The sequence below is a fragment of the Gigantopelta aegis genome, chromosome 2 (assembly GCF_016097555.1).
Source record: "Gigantopelta aegis isolate Gae_Host chromosome 2, Gae_host_genome, whole genome shotgun sequence".
Lineage (NCBI taxonomy): Eukaryota > Metazoa > Mollusca > Gastropoda > Neomphalida > Peltospiridae > Gigantopelta > Gigantopelta aegis.
The window spans coordinates 16,597,458-16,613,277 of NC_054700.1; the positions used below are offsets into that span (position 1 = coordinate 16,597,458).

Consider the following 15,820-nt stretch of genomic DNA (forward strand, 5'->3'; position numbering starts at 1 on the left):
GCTCTCTTACCATCAGTGTACTCGGGTTAGAAATAAAGATACTCAGATCATATGTGTTTTCCAGGGACGTAGCTAGCGGGGGTGGGGGGACAGGGTGGGGGCAGTTGTCCCCCCCCCCCCCCGAAAAAATCTGGAAAGCATTATAGAAACTTATAGAATATTCTCTTCTTAGCCGTTTAAGGAGTTTTAGAATAATAACTACTCAGTTGCCTATCATTAGGCCTGTTTACATTTCATTTGTACCTGGTTGTTTTTCCTGTAAGCAAAGGAGTGTGCACCATCTACCACCTTCCTCCCCCCCCCCCCACCCCCAAACAAAAAATCCTGGCTACGGCCCTGTTTTCAGGACAGTTTAGTGTTTATGATGATTTTTTTTTTTTTTTTTTTTTTTTAAATCATTAAAAAGGGCACTTCAAACGGGCAGGGTGGGTGGGCGACGAGACCCTAGTTACAACCTGTATCCACCAATGTTGGGCGCACAACTTAGCTATCTATCTGAGCTGTCCGTGTACTCAGCGCCTTAGTGCTTATAATTGGGAAGAAATCAGCGTAGAACTTTGCCTTTTATCTTCGTTCAAGCTCGCTTTGTGTGAGAGCCTATCCGGCTGTGCGAACCCAGAAATTATATTAGCCATAACGTAGCCCAAGTACTCTGACTAAGAGAGCTAGACAGACATTTGGAAGGTTATACGCGTCCAAAGGTCCGTCTAGCTCTCTTACAGTTACAGTCAGCAATGTCGGATTTATACGGGGGCAATTACCCCGGCCCCCCCCCCCCTGCCAGAGCGCCCCCCACCCCCACCCCCACCCCTCATCGACTAAGGACTTCCTTTATAAAAAAAAAAAAATTATTTAAAAATGTAAGAATTATAAAATTAGTCTTTTTTTTATTTATTTGTCATGTAATTTAATTTCTATGTTGAGGAACCCCCGAACCTGAAGTGCCCCGGGCCCCTGTTCCGGGCCCCCCAAGATCTAAATCCGGCCCTGGCAGTCACAGTTACTGAGAGTACTCGTAACTCGGACTAGCCATAAGGCATTTAGACATAATTTTAATTAAATTTACTGAAATTTCTTTACTACATTTTCATTACGTTATCGTTTTCTCCTTAGTCTATGTCGTTTGAAGAGTATTAACAGTCAATCTTGTTCACATCTGGACAAGTACTACAATGGTTCAATTGTTGGGACCAACCTCTGGTAACATTTTAGCCTCTTCCATTTTTGTAAACAAGGCCATGTGAGCGGAAATCATTTCAACCAATTGAAAACTCGAATTGTATTTAGACCGACTTGCTGCATTGTTTTTCACCAATGGAAGAATGCCATTGTGTTAAGCCCGACAACAAGGAAGGAAAAAAAAAAAGGAGGAGGAAAAACATGGACCGTTCTACTCCGGATTTGCTTTCATTTCACAACGGAGTGACGTCCCAGCGAAACGCCAGCTCTGGTGCGACTGTAGGTAAACAAAATCACGTAGCCAGTAGCTATTTAAAGTCTGATTCTGGCAGCAAAGGAAGGGGCGTTACGTCAAACGAACAGTTTTATAAATCTTCGCTGAAATCGCCTGACATTGACAATGAAAATGGTAGTGGTGTATCAGTTTTCGGCTGCAACACGGGTTACGAACGTTGGTCAGATTCGGGTATTCCCCAGAGTCGCAGTGCTGCGTTATTGGGGAAAGGACAGTTTTGTTTAGGCTCTCGGAGTGAAAAGTCGCAGGGCCATGCATTAGGTTTGTCTAACACTAGTAGTAACAGTATGGGAGCGAACCAGTCGTATTCACCAAACCGAGGGAGAGTGCATACGGTCGCCGTGTGTAGACAGAACAGTGTTCCTTATCACGACGATTACCCACCTGCCAAGCTGCCACTGAGAGGCTGCGTTTCCCTCTCGGGGGAACCGGCCAAACAGCCGCTGGATACCACCAGCCAGTCCCCAGTGATAGTGCCACAAGACGAGATAGATGGTGCACACTCCTTTGCTTACAGGAAAAACAACCAGGTACAGATGAAATGTAAACATAGGCCTAATGATAAACGTGTGTATCACAAGATGTGTGTGTGGGGGGGGGGGGGGGGGGGGGGGGGGGTCAATGAACATCATTTTGCATTTATTATAAAAAACAAACATTTTTTACAGATTTTTTTTCCCCACAGATTTTTTGTTTGTTTTGTCGTGAAAAAGCAGATGCATGTGCAAGGGTGAGTTGGGGATCAACCCCACCCCCAACCCCAACCCCATTGCTCAAGTAAATTTTCTTCTTCTTTTTTTCAATAATATTTTAGTGATAGAAATAAGCAGAATTTTTTATTTGTCTACCGGACAAGTGCATCGAGAAGTCTACTTGTCCAGCAATATTTTCACTTGTCGAAATAAATGTTTTGTTTTATTCAAGTACAAGGATCATATATTTTATTGCTGAAAATTAAACTGCACTGAACATTTTTACTTGTCTCCTGGACAACCATTGAGGTATATTTTGCTTGCCCAAGCAGATTTTCACTTGTCAGGATAAACGGACAAGTGCTTAAAATTATTTCGACCACTGTATTTTCTGGGAGATCGTAACATGACCCTCCTATAAACTTTGCTTGCCACAGTCTAGACCTGTCCCCCCCCCCCCCCCTCCCCATTGCATAAATTCCTGCACATGTGCATAAAAAGGTAAATTATAATAATTAAAATTATCCATAAAATGTACTAGTTCCATAACAATAAACAGGAATGTAACCAGGGTGGAGGTTTTAGTGTGTGAGAATGAACCTCTTTTTGCAGTTATTCATTATTGCTAATGTTTATTTATTTATTTTACTTTTTAAAAACAGAATCTTTATGGAGGTCTTTCGGTTGAGTGCTCGCTTAAAGGTGGTTGCATCGCAGGATGGAACCACCTCGATGGATCCATTCAACTGATTGTTTTTTTTGTCTCATTCCAACCAATGCACCACAACTGGTCAAAGGCTGTACATAGTATGTGCTTTCCTGTCTGTGAGAAAATGCATATATTGCTGTATTAGGAAAAATGTAGCGGGTTTCCTCTGATGACCTTTTGAAATGTATAAATTCTGAATAACATTTATTACTGCACTTCGATATGTCCTAATAAAAACATCTGTGGGTTTCTACTCTGTAAACTAGGCACTGCAGTGTTTAAACACCCAATACAGTGTATGTCAGGGTTTCTGTCAGAGGGTAAAACAGGTATGACACCATACCCCAAAATGTTTTACAGATTTTTTTTTTTTAAAGTTAACCTTATTACAAAATTAATGACTCTTTATCATTACAGCTGTATGATTTTTTAAAACCCTAAACTTAACCCATTTTCTTTCTGGAGGACCGGAAGTAGGCCCACATCCTTTTTGAAGGCATTTAAGAAATTAGACCTTTATTCGTAAATCATGGTATTTCATGTCGCGCAACACATGTCTGATGTAAAATGAGGTCAAGAAATTCCCACCGCTCGCACGGTTTTTCGCTTATGTAGTAGAGTTTCGTATTATGAAATTAAGTTATCCATCTGCAAATTTTCGCATTTGTTTACCAATTAAATTGACTAAATGTTAAATAACAGTGAGTAGGCATGCAGGCGGGCAGATTTGTAATGGGATCTAGCTAAGCCGTCTCCAACTGAGTGTCGGACTCATATCAAGAGCGCCAAACATCGTAATTTCTAAGGAAAACAGAGGGTATACTCCCCATGAACATTTTGAAAATTAAATATCCTGTAAAAATTCATCCTGAAAGATAGAGTGTTATTCTTTTCTTTTTTTTATATTTTATAAATAAAAAATCTCTTTGGTATAATATATATATATATATATATATATATATATATATATATATATATATATATATATATATATATACTGAACAAAATAAGAAACTTCCGCTAACTTTGCTTGAACATAACTTGATGAAAACAAACCGGGGGAATAATTGTTATATATGCGTTTAAAGAGTGTTCCATGATGCATCGTTTGGTGCAAAAATCATGGCCATAGGTTAACAGAAACTGGGCGAAATTTTGACCAAGTGTGGTAGGGGTTAAAAAAAAAAAAACACCCACTTAATAACGGGTATGACCACCTCTTGAATTGACCACTGCAGTGCATCGCAGGCGCATAGAATTGACTAAAGTGTTGATTTCTGCCTGTGGAATATTGTTCCAGGGGACAATATTTCGAAATCTGAGGTAACCGGAAGTCGGTTCACGTGGTTTTTACCTAGGTAACCAATTGTTAGGTTACGTGAATTATATTTGCGTAACCCGTGGGTTACCTGATTGGTTACCTCAAAATTACGTTGAAATTATATTTTAAATACATAGTTTTTAGCTGAAACATAAAGTTAAAACAAATACCAAAAAAAACATTTTACCAAAAAAAATATGTCTTTAATGCTTGCTAAAGTTAACAATATTATAAAAGAACTGAATATCAGCCCCAGTACTGAAACAAAATACAGGGGTATAACCAGATTTTTTTTTAGCATTTTGCACGCCAAAGGCGTGCCTGAGCCGGGGGATTCGGGAGGTCTCCCCCTGTGAAATTTTTTAAAACTCAGAACTGCTGTAGATGCATTCGGAACCTTTTCAAAGGCATTTTTTCTATCTTTTTTCGAGTCAATTTTAAGAGGATATTTATAGAACAATTACATAAGCCTCGACCTATTCCCGGATTATGTTTTTGCATTATGCACATGCATACTGTGCGTAATGGGCACTACGTCTTTGAAATAGATACATCATTATTTGAAGGGATTCCTTTTTTCGTTTTGCGCTGGTTACGCTACTTTCACATTATCGATGGTACTTCTATACTACAGTGACGTTCCAAATGTTTGTTTTTTAAAGCTCGTTATGCGGTGTTAGTATTTTTCAATTTTTGTGACACTTTTGGATTCCTGTTTATGTTAAAACTGTTTTTAACATATGTAAACTTATAGGCAATCCAATATTATGTCTACATATATTCCTTTAGAGATAAAATAGCAGCAGATAATTTAGCCGTCCCTAGAGGTCCGAGCACATTTCTTTAAAACTTTTTAAAAAGTTTAGACTGGTTGCAAGTTACAACTGTTGCAATATAAATAACGTTGTCTACTGGTTTGCTGCGCATCAAGTATCTAAAATTCAGCCTAAAACATTTGTCGGAATACTAGTAGTATGTCTGCGTGAATAAACTTCCTGTAATCGTGAAGTTTGCAAGTTTTAATTTCTTAACGTTTACAGGTCATGACGTAACCAATTTGCGGTTCGCGTAAATTTAGTTTTGCGTAACCGACACGAGAACAGAACGACGGTTCGCGTGAAATATTGTGCCCTGTTGTTCCATTCCTGAATGAGCGCTTGACGAAGTTCGTTGACGTTAGCGGGTGGGTTGGGACGACGCCTCAATCGTCTGTCCAGACTATCTTAGACATGCTCGATGGCGTTGAGATCAGGACTTTTAGCGGGCCAGTCATCAATGAAATCAATGTTATTTGTCCTAAGAAAATTTACAGTGTCTCTAGCTGTATGAGAGGTGGCATTATCATGCTGAAAAAGCGAGATGTTGGCGTTGTTATGGAACAGAGGAATGACGTGATGAGCGAGGATGTCATCGCGGTAACGTTGAGCATTTAAATTGCCATCAATGACGACTAGTGGTGAACGATAACCATGGGCAATGGCTGCCCAGATCATGACACAACCCACACCCCCGAAACGATCTCGTTCAAGAACACAACATTTCTCCTCCGGTAGACACGCACCCTGCCATCACCACATTGTAAAGAAAATCTGGATTCATCCGAAAAAAGAACGGTATTCCAGCGTCGCCGTATCCAACGAGTGTGTACACGTGCCCAATTAAGACGATTTAGACAATGATGTTGCGTTAAAACGCATCCGACGTAAGTACATCGTGCATGTAAACCGTTCTCCCGTAGACGATTACGAACAGTTTGCGCACTAATTCGGTTATTATGAAGCCCAGGTGTGTTAGCAGCAGTAGCAGTGGCAGTTTGGAATTGATTGCGCAAATGCGTGTTCATGATATAGCGGTCTTGACCACGCGTTGTAACACGCGGATGTCCACAACGTGGCAAGTCGTTGGTGCTTCCTGTCGTTCAAAATTTTACGCGAATATTTTGTATCGCTCGACTAGAACTCCCAACATGCCTTGCAACGTCTTCTGTCGACATGCCAGCATCAAGCATGCCAATCGCCCATTCGCATAAATTATTGGGTATTCTTGGCATACTAAAAATGCTACAATGTAAAAAAATTTTTTATTTTAACAAATTTTGAAGCGTTTTCGTTCACTTGACAACAATGTCAGTAAGACAAGTAAAACAAATTGACCGAATACTACACGGGACATGTCGAACCATGCATGCACGTGCAAATTGAATTTCACGTTGTCGACGATTAACAGTGCAAAAATAATCGATAAAATTCATGAATCCTGATAATACAGCTCATGGCTAATACTACCTATATAATTTCATTACACAATAAATTCTTTAACACAACAAATACTATATGTACAAATCGGAAGTTTCTTTTTTTGTTCAGTATATATATACATGTATATACAAACATACATATATACAATGTGTGTGTATGTATATATATATACACACACACACACACACACACACAAACATACACACATATATATATATACACATATACATACATACATACATACATATACGTGTATTATGCACACATTCTTTGGAGAAGACAAAATGCAGACCTTTTTTTATTACACAATTTACAGATCTATTAATCTTTTAAAATCATGAAATGAATTATAAACATAAAATCAACTCTGAAAAATATCTACATGTACATGTACTTGTCCATGCAAGCGTGGTAAAATGCACTGCACCGATGCACTGCTGGTCTCGGATTAATCGACATCAGTGGACCCATTGGGCTATATTTCTCATTCCAGCCAGTGTTCCACAATGGGTGTATAACCATTGCGTGCCAGCAGCAGGTTTCCTCTCTCATTATCTGTGTGGTTGTTAACCATATCCTGAGGCCATACATGTATAACTGTAATTAAAATGTGTCAAGTGCGTCATTAGAAATAAACCATTCCTTCCTTCCTTGTCCATGCAACTATAGCGTCATTTAAACTGTACTCGTCCCCAGTAATTTATATTTCCTTGGGGCAAGGGCTGGGCAAGCATTAGTTTGTATCCCTGATAGAGTGTCCAAATAAGACCAGGACATGATCTACACTCAGTGAGTAGAGCCTGAGGTACTTCAATCATGGTATCAAACCCTTCAGTGGATTATATATTTTTTCCCATCCCAACCATGCAGGGCCCCTGTGACTGGTATATCTCAAAGGCCGTGCTGCCCTGTTTGTGGAAAAATATAATAGCAGGTTCCTTAATTCTAGGGCTCTATAGATTTCAGAATTAAAAAGTGTTTGTCTATTCCAATAGCTAGTGATTAAAAGTTTGTTTGGTTTAACAACACCACTAGAGTACATTGATTTATTAACCATCGGCTATTGGATGTCAGACATTTGGTACATGTACTTTTGACTTATAGTCTTAGAGAGGAAATCCACTACATTTCTCCATTAGTAGCAAGAGATCTTTTATATGCACCATCGCACAGACAGGATAGCACATGCCTAAGCCTTTGATATACCAGTTGTGGTGCACTGACCAGTGGCAGATCCAGAAAATCCATTTAGGGGGACCCCAATGACAAATTACTAATAACAAATGCAAATTAATATGTAATAAAATTATACATGTAACTGTCACAAAATTTGGAGAGGGCACGGGCCCCCCCACCCCACCCCCCAGTGGGCCCACCAACGGGGATCGATCTCAAAGCGAGCGCTTAATTTACCACTGGGCTATATGTCCCGCCCCAGCTGGCGATTAATGAATTGGTATGTTCTAGTGATGTCATTAAACAAAACAAACTTTTAACTTTAAAGTAAAGATCCATACCTGTACGTTAACCACAGAATAGCCATACTTTTAAAACAAAATGTGCTGACTTGGTCAACAAAAATTCCTTTCCCTATATACCATCCATGTACATACATAATTATATAGGAAAGGCCATGTGTCACAGAAACGTGTTAGAATATATATATATTTTAAATATTTATACCAATCGGTATGATGGTGATTGAAGTGTTAGTATCCATGTAGATGATTCATATCAGTTTGACTGTCGGCCTGTCATCTAAATATATTACATGTCTTAAGATGGATAGCCCTCAAGTCATTGCCTGGGCTTAACTGTGTGACAAACAGGAAATCACGTGTCGTTCACACCGTTGTACAAACATATTGCAAGTCGAAGACTGTAAACAAAGTTCAGGTAAATAATAGTGGTGTATTGGGTACCTGTAGTTATATATATGATTATGTGTATTGTACGTTGATATAATAGATCTTTTAATACCAGTATGTGATGGTATGAAGTCATTTAGGTTAGTTATACATGTACTTGTGATACCTGTTTATCCTAAATATTCTAGTTGAATCACAGGCCTTTCATTATTGAAAAGTTGTGTAACCCATTTATGGACTCAGGTAACCCATTTCAATGTAAATGCATGATGTCCTAAATTTAATGTGTGAACAAAACATATAGGTTGTGTATTTGTAATTTGTGTGAGTGACATACAAATGAAACAGTAGGATTCACAATTTTATGAGGTTTCAGTACATAATTATAGGATATTAAAACAAGCTTCCATTTCGCTTCATGTTTTTGTCCTGAGTGAAATAATTTTCATGTAGAATTTTTATAACATCCACTAGCCATGGGATCAGTTACCGTATTTTAAAAATTTACTAGCCACGATTAAAAATTTACTAGCCCTAATTTATTTTAAGTTAATACAATTTTACTAAATAATAGTAATAATTAGATATGTGTCACCTAAAGAGGGAGATAGAGCTTTAAAACACTAACGTTGGAGGGTCAGGATATTCATATTTACAAATTAGATATAACTGCAACATTTGACAATTGTTTTTCACTAGACATCGGGCATGGCAATAGTAGTTATTTACTAGACCAATATTGAATATCACTATTTTTTGGCATTGAGGTTAAACTCTATACATGTACATAACAATAATAAAAGCAAATACTGACTGCTATCAGAACCCTTATCCACAGTGTCTTCGTATTTAATACAGACATATATGTACTTACTCTAATGGTGGCGACAGCAGGTTTCCTCTCTCAATAATATCTGTGTGGTCCTTAACCATATGTCTGACTACATATAACCATAAATAAAATGTGTTGAGTGCATCGTGTACATACATACATATAAGTACGTAGCGCAGTGGTAAAACACTCGCTTGATGTGTGGCTGGTCTAAGATCGATCCCCGTCAGTGGGTCCATTGGGCAATTTATTGTTCCAGCCAGTGCACTGGTATATCAAACGCCATGGTACACTGTATGTGCTATCCTGTCTATGGAATGGTGCATATAAAAGCTCTCTTGCTAATAATGGAACAATGTAGCAGGTTTCCTCTCTAACACTAAAGGAAGGAAGCAAATGTTTTCTATTAACGATACACTCAACACATTTTATTTACGGTTACATGGCGTCAGACATATGATTAAGGACCACACAGATATTGAGAGAGAGGAAACCCGCTGTCACCACTTCATGGGCTACTCTTTTTCAATTAGCAGCAAGGGATCTTTTATATGCACCATCCCACAGACAGGGTAGTACATACCACAGCCTTTGATATGCCAATGACCGGCCTCCGTGGCGTCATGGTTAGGCCATCAGTCTACAGGCTGGTAGGTACTTGGTTCGGATCCCAGTCGAGGCATGGGATTTTTAATCCATATACCGACTCCAAACCCTGAGTGAGTGCTCCGTAAGGCTCAATGGGTAGGTGTAAACCACTTGCACTGACCAGTGATCCATAACTGGTTCAACAAAGGCCATGGTTTGTGCTATCCTGCCTGTGGGAAGTGCAAATAAAAGATCCCTTGCTGCTAATCGGAAAGAGTAGCCCATGTAGTGGCAACAGCGGGTTTCCTCTCAAAATCTGTGTGGTCCTGACACCATATAACCGTAAATAAAATGTGTTGAGTGCGTCGTTAAATAAAACTTTTCTTTCTTTCTTTGATATGCCAGTCATGTTGCACTTATTTCTTTCCATCATTATTAATATATATATTTCTTTCCTAAATAAAAACCTAAAGAATGTTCAGTATGTATTGTGGTTAAGGGGGAGAGCATTGTTTGTTTAATAAAGCAAAAATGAAATAATTTTTTTAATTTTTTTTTTAACAATTGAGATCGTGACTCTATTTTGCGATTATGTCTCCCCACTTGTAAAGCTGATCCACACAGGAAGCTGATGCTGGTAGAAAAGACAAGTGCTACGAACTTCCTGGTCACTACCCTCTATAAACAGTGTAATTGATATAGCAAGCACATGACTAACATTCTTCATTGTTCTGATCTCTACACTTCAATAAACTTGTGTACCAACAATATGAAGTCAGGCAACCGGCCTCGATGGTGCAGTGGTTAAGCCATCAGACTACAGGCTGGTAGGTAAAGGGTTCGTAGCCTGGTACCGGCTCCAACCCAGAGCGAGTTCTTAAGGGCTCAATGGGTAGGTGTAAGGCCACTACACCCTCTCCTCTCTCACTAACAACTAACAGCTAACAGCTAACCCACTGTCCTGGACAGACAGCCCAGATAGCTGAGGTGTGTGTGCCCAGGATAGCGTGTTTGAACTTTAATTAGATATAAGCACGAAAATAAGTTGAAATGAAATGAATGAAGTCAGGCATTCATTCATTCATTCATTCATTTTCAACTTATTTTTTAATATTTCCATATACTTACCTTTTCTGAAACCCAATAGCAGATGTGTATTTTTGTGCTGGGGTGTCGTTAAACATTCATTCATTCATTCATTCAACTTATTTTTGTGCTTATATCCAATTAAGGTTCAAGGATGCTGTCCTGGGCACACACACCTCAGCTATCTGGGCTGTCTGTCCAGAACAGTGGGTTAGTAGTTAGTGAGAGAGAAGTCAGTGTAGTGGTCTTACACCTACCCATTGAGTCGTTAAAACTCACTCTGGGTGGGAGCCGGTACTGGGATATGAAGCCAGTACCTACTAGCCTTGAGTCCGATGGCTTGTTATCTAGTCAGGCATGCACTGCTTATATACTTTATTGAAGTTGATAGAAGTTTGTTTTGTTCAACAACACTACTAGAGCATATTGTTTTATTAATCATCGACTATTGGATGTCAAAAATTTGGTAATTGCAACATAGTCTTAGAGAAGAAACCCACTACATTTTGCCATTAGTAGCAAGAGATCTTTTATATGCACCATCCCACAGACAGGATAGCACATATCATGGTCTTTGTTTCATTAGTCGTGGAGCACTGGCTGGAACGAGAAAAAGCCGAATGGGCCCACCAATGGGGATCGATCCCACAGACAGCCTAATGGGCCCACCAATGGGGATCGATCCCAGACCGACCACGCATCGAGCAGTCACTTTACCACTGGGCTACTTCCCACCCTTTGTGAATAGAATGGTGGAAATTTGTTGTCAAAAGATTTCAAATCAGCTCATTTTGCCTGAATGTCTCTATCGTTTTTGCCAGAATGTGAAGATTTTCTCCAGCAATAGGGGAGGAGGAGTTGAACCCCTGATGCCCCCTAGTCTCAAATGATATTATAGAAGTAACGTGTTATTGTTGATGTATCATTCAATTGCCCTTTTACTGAGTTTTAGTCACTTCCAAGGTATACATTTGGGCTGCATTGTTCATGCATTCACAGGTAACTAATTTTAGTTGGACTTGATTTGGAGGTTAATTTTATAGTGTGAGAGACATACATGTAAGTGTTTGTATATATAATGGCATACATGTACATTGATCTTCCCACTGAGCTGTGAATGGGAGTGGGTTTCAGGATACACACCCAGTACCTACATTTACTAGCCCAAAGTCTTTATTAGTACCTTACTGGTCCAACCGAACAGTGGCATAGCGTGGGTTGCCAGCGCCCGGGGCAAGGCACCCACAGCAAGGCAAGTATTGCGCCCCCTAACCAGTGGACCATTAGCACTTCCCGGATCCCTAGCTTCCACCAGTCCAGTCCCACCCACGCTACGCCACTGCAACTGAAGAGGAATACATGTGTATAGGTTTCATTTAAGTCCGGCTGTCCCACATACAGTTTATTAAACTGGGTTTTTTTTCGCAGTGCTGAAATTTTGTGTATAGCTTTATCATGTACTGGTACAAATCAAATTTGACTTTCATGGCAATTTAATTTACCCAGTTTTGACAGTCATGGCCCTTGAACTTAGGAGATACAAAAAAAAAAATTCGGGTCCTTTTTTTCTGCAATGTCATGAGAGATTGATCTGAATTTTTTTTTTTTTTTTTTTTTTTTTTTTTTTTTTGTAGCTTTATCATGTACTAGCTTTTACTTTCATGGCAATTAACCCATTTTTTTCAGTTATGTCCCTTAAAATTAAGAGATACAAAAGTTTGTTAGGTCCCGGTTGGGGACATGTATTGCTTTAACAGTTCTCTTAGAATGCAGGGCTCGAACTTAATGGCAGCACCGACGGCAATTAATTGCCATCGTTGAGATATTAATTGGCGTAGGTAGAGAGCATCACCGATGGCACTTTTGTGCCGTCAGTGAAGCTCCTCAACAATGGCGAAATGTATACACCTGGGGCCTAATTCACTAAACTCTCGCAACTTTGCGATCTCACAGTGCAATGCTAAAAGACTTGCAAAGAGGATGCTTTGTTGTCTAGCAGAGCCTAAGAGAGCTTTGTGAATTAGGCCCCTGGTATACATTATTTGCCAATATTTAACATTTGCATATTTAAAAGATGTCTAGATATAACAAGATAGCCTTTCAGTCAGGTTTATTTGCTGCAAATGTCACTTTAAAAAAAAAATGGCCATAGGCAAGCTCAAAATTGCTGTCGATGGACTGTTTCACCCATGTATTGCAGTTCTTTAAAAAATTGCTGTGGCAGACAAATTCTTAAGTTCGAGCCCTGAGAATGCTTGTTTTAACATCAATTACTTAGGCATCAAATTTACTATAGTCCGTCCCAGAGGGAACGCCTTTTTTCATACTGTGACATTTACTACAAGTTATTTATTTCTGAACTGATCGATTTGTAAATTACACACAAAAATTATATCTATTTGTTATTTCCAAAACACTTTTACATTTCTTCTTATGTCAAACCAAACTGAAATTATTTATAAAAAAACATTTTTATAAAATGATGGGACAGACTATAGGCGTATATAAGCATGGACATACATTTTGGAAGAAGCAGATGGCTGGAATAAATCGATTACTTCGGTATATCTACTTGCTTAGGTCAGAATCTGATGTAAATTGCTTAACATGAGAGAAAACTGTACCAGTGTACATAGATGTATATAGTTATAATTTATATGGTACATACAATATCGTGTACCCGGTACTTACACACTTGTCTGTATCGATCAACGTATACAGTGTGCGATTTTGAGAGTCCGGGAGCCTGAGGCTCGCAAAAATCATGTGGCTTGGCTTGGCTTGTACAAATTACATTGATTCTTCGAAATGACACAGTCAGCATATATCTTAAAATCCTGGGAAACCACAGTCTTGAATAGCAATCTTTTCTATGATTTTGTGCAAAATATTTAGTGTACATGTATCTTCTGTTCTGCTGGAGATGCGTGGTAGGGCTCGCTGGGTTGGTGGTACGTGAGCTCTAAAGATTTGCAAACAGGGAGTCCTTATAACACTTAAAAAAATTTAACCAACATCGCACACTGGTATACATGTAGTTGATTTAATTATTTCCGATTAGTAACAAGGGGGCTATAATTAAGAAATAACACAAATATTATAGCACTTACGTACATGTATACAATAGCCTTTAATATTACACCCCAACTCCACTCCCCCCCCCCCCCCCAACCCTATCACTACCACCACCACCACCAGATTTGGGTTATTGGTGCAAACAAAAAGCTATGTACATTTCTAAAATATGACCATGAGTTTTTATGATATGAGTTGTTCATCTGTTGAATACATGATCATGATATGAAAGGGAAGTAATGAAAATAAACAGGATGTGACAATTGGATAATTAAAACTAAACAGGAAACAAATGTGCTTGTAACCCGGGGTCATAATAGACATGATAGATGTGCATGTACATGTGTGTGTATGACATGTCAGACGTAATTTGGTTTTGAAAATTCCAGCAGAGCAAACAAAAACTCATACGTATCAGTTGGACAAAATCAGTTATTTCCTATTTCGCCAATTGTTTTTAAAATGTGTATTCATGGCAAATGGCAGGCGGGACGTAGCCCAGTAGTAAAGCGGTCACTTGATGCGTGATCGGTATAGGATCGATCCCCGTCGGTGGACCCATTAGGCTATTTCTCACTCCAGCCAGTGCTTCACAACGGGTGTAACAAAGGCCGTGGTATGTGCTTTTCTGTCTGTAGGATGGTGCATATAAAAGATCTCTTGCTGCTAATCGAAAAGAGTAGCCCATGAAGTGGCGACAACGGGCTTTCTCTCTCAATATCTGTGTGGTCCTTATCCATATGTTTGACACCATATAACCGTAAATAAAATGTGTTGAGTGCGTTGTTAAATACAACATTTCCTTCCTTCCTTTCATGGCAAATGGCAAAGCTGGCTCTTTGTTAACTTGATCATGGTTCCCAAAAAATATAATACAGTACATTTGTATACATCAGGGTTTTATTTCTATAATTTGACTTGACACCCATGGCTTTGAAATTGGGAATTTTAACATCGTTTTACCAAAATTGGGAATTTTCAGTTTCATTTCAAAAAAGATGTTGCATTGTAAGATGTTTCTCACTAATAAAATATTTCTACGATTTAACTTACATATTAAATATATTTTCTTGTTAGGAATATCAGTGTCTGTATATTCATTGTGTTTCTGGTCATCTTAATATTTGTAAGAAGCCCAAACTGGATTTTTTCTTCAAATAATTTTGTACTTATCAAAAAATCCTTTTTAGGAGATAAAATGAAATTTAACCTAGTACAAATATTATAACGATCAGAAACACGTTTAATATACAACTACTAATATTTTATGCAGAAAAATATATTTGATATGTAATTAGGGGAAACTGGGGCACAGTGAATCAGCAAAATGATTTTGCCAGTTTTCTTCTTCCTGTTTGTAATGGAGTTTCCATTATATGTTGCATATATAATAGGGAGATGTTGTGTATAAACACAAGCCAGCAGCTCCTTGCCAACTCCCTTATGTTTTTGGTGAGAGACGATTTTTTTTTCAATTCAAAGTGATTCACCGTGCCCCAGTACCGGGATACAGTGAATAAGCTTCCAGAGCACAGTGAATCACTTATTAACATTAATTGGCATTCATTTAATTTGCTTGATTTACATTTATGTAAACTTTAAACATAATAACAGATCCCACATAGGCTGGTTCATGGTAGATGGATAAAATAACTGTAGGCCTATTGTCCACATTATTTGCCTGCACTTCGGAAAGGGACTGGGACGTAGCTCAGCGGTAGAGCGTTCGCTCATGTTGTGGTGGGTGCTCGTATCAATTCCACATGGTGGACCCATTCAGCTATTTCTCGTTCCAGCCAGTGCTGCACAACTAAAGTACTAATCAAAATTATACCCAGGTGATTTTCCAGTCTTATATATTAGTTATGGAATTCCCTGGAATAAAAACCATAAAAATGTGTGAGTATTATCATTACC

The 15,820-nt window shown here is 38.7% G+C and overlaps 1 protein-coding gene across 1 annotated transcript in view; it reads left to right on the plus strand.

The window, feature by feature from the left end:
* Nucleotides 1–1,380: 1,380 nt before the first annotated feature.
* Nucleotides 1,381–15,820, plus strand: part of LOC121387429 — a 31,805-nt gene continuing 17,365 nt past the window's right edge. The window contains exon 1 of the mRNA XM_041518544.1: nt 1,381–2,004. Within this exon, the coding sequence (XP_041374478.1) occupies nt 1,381–2,004 (624 nt within the window). The remainder of the gene's footprint in view (nt 2,005–15,820) is intronic.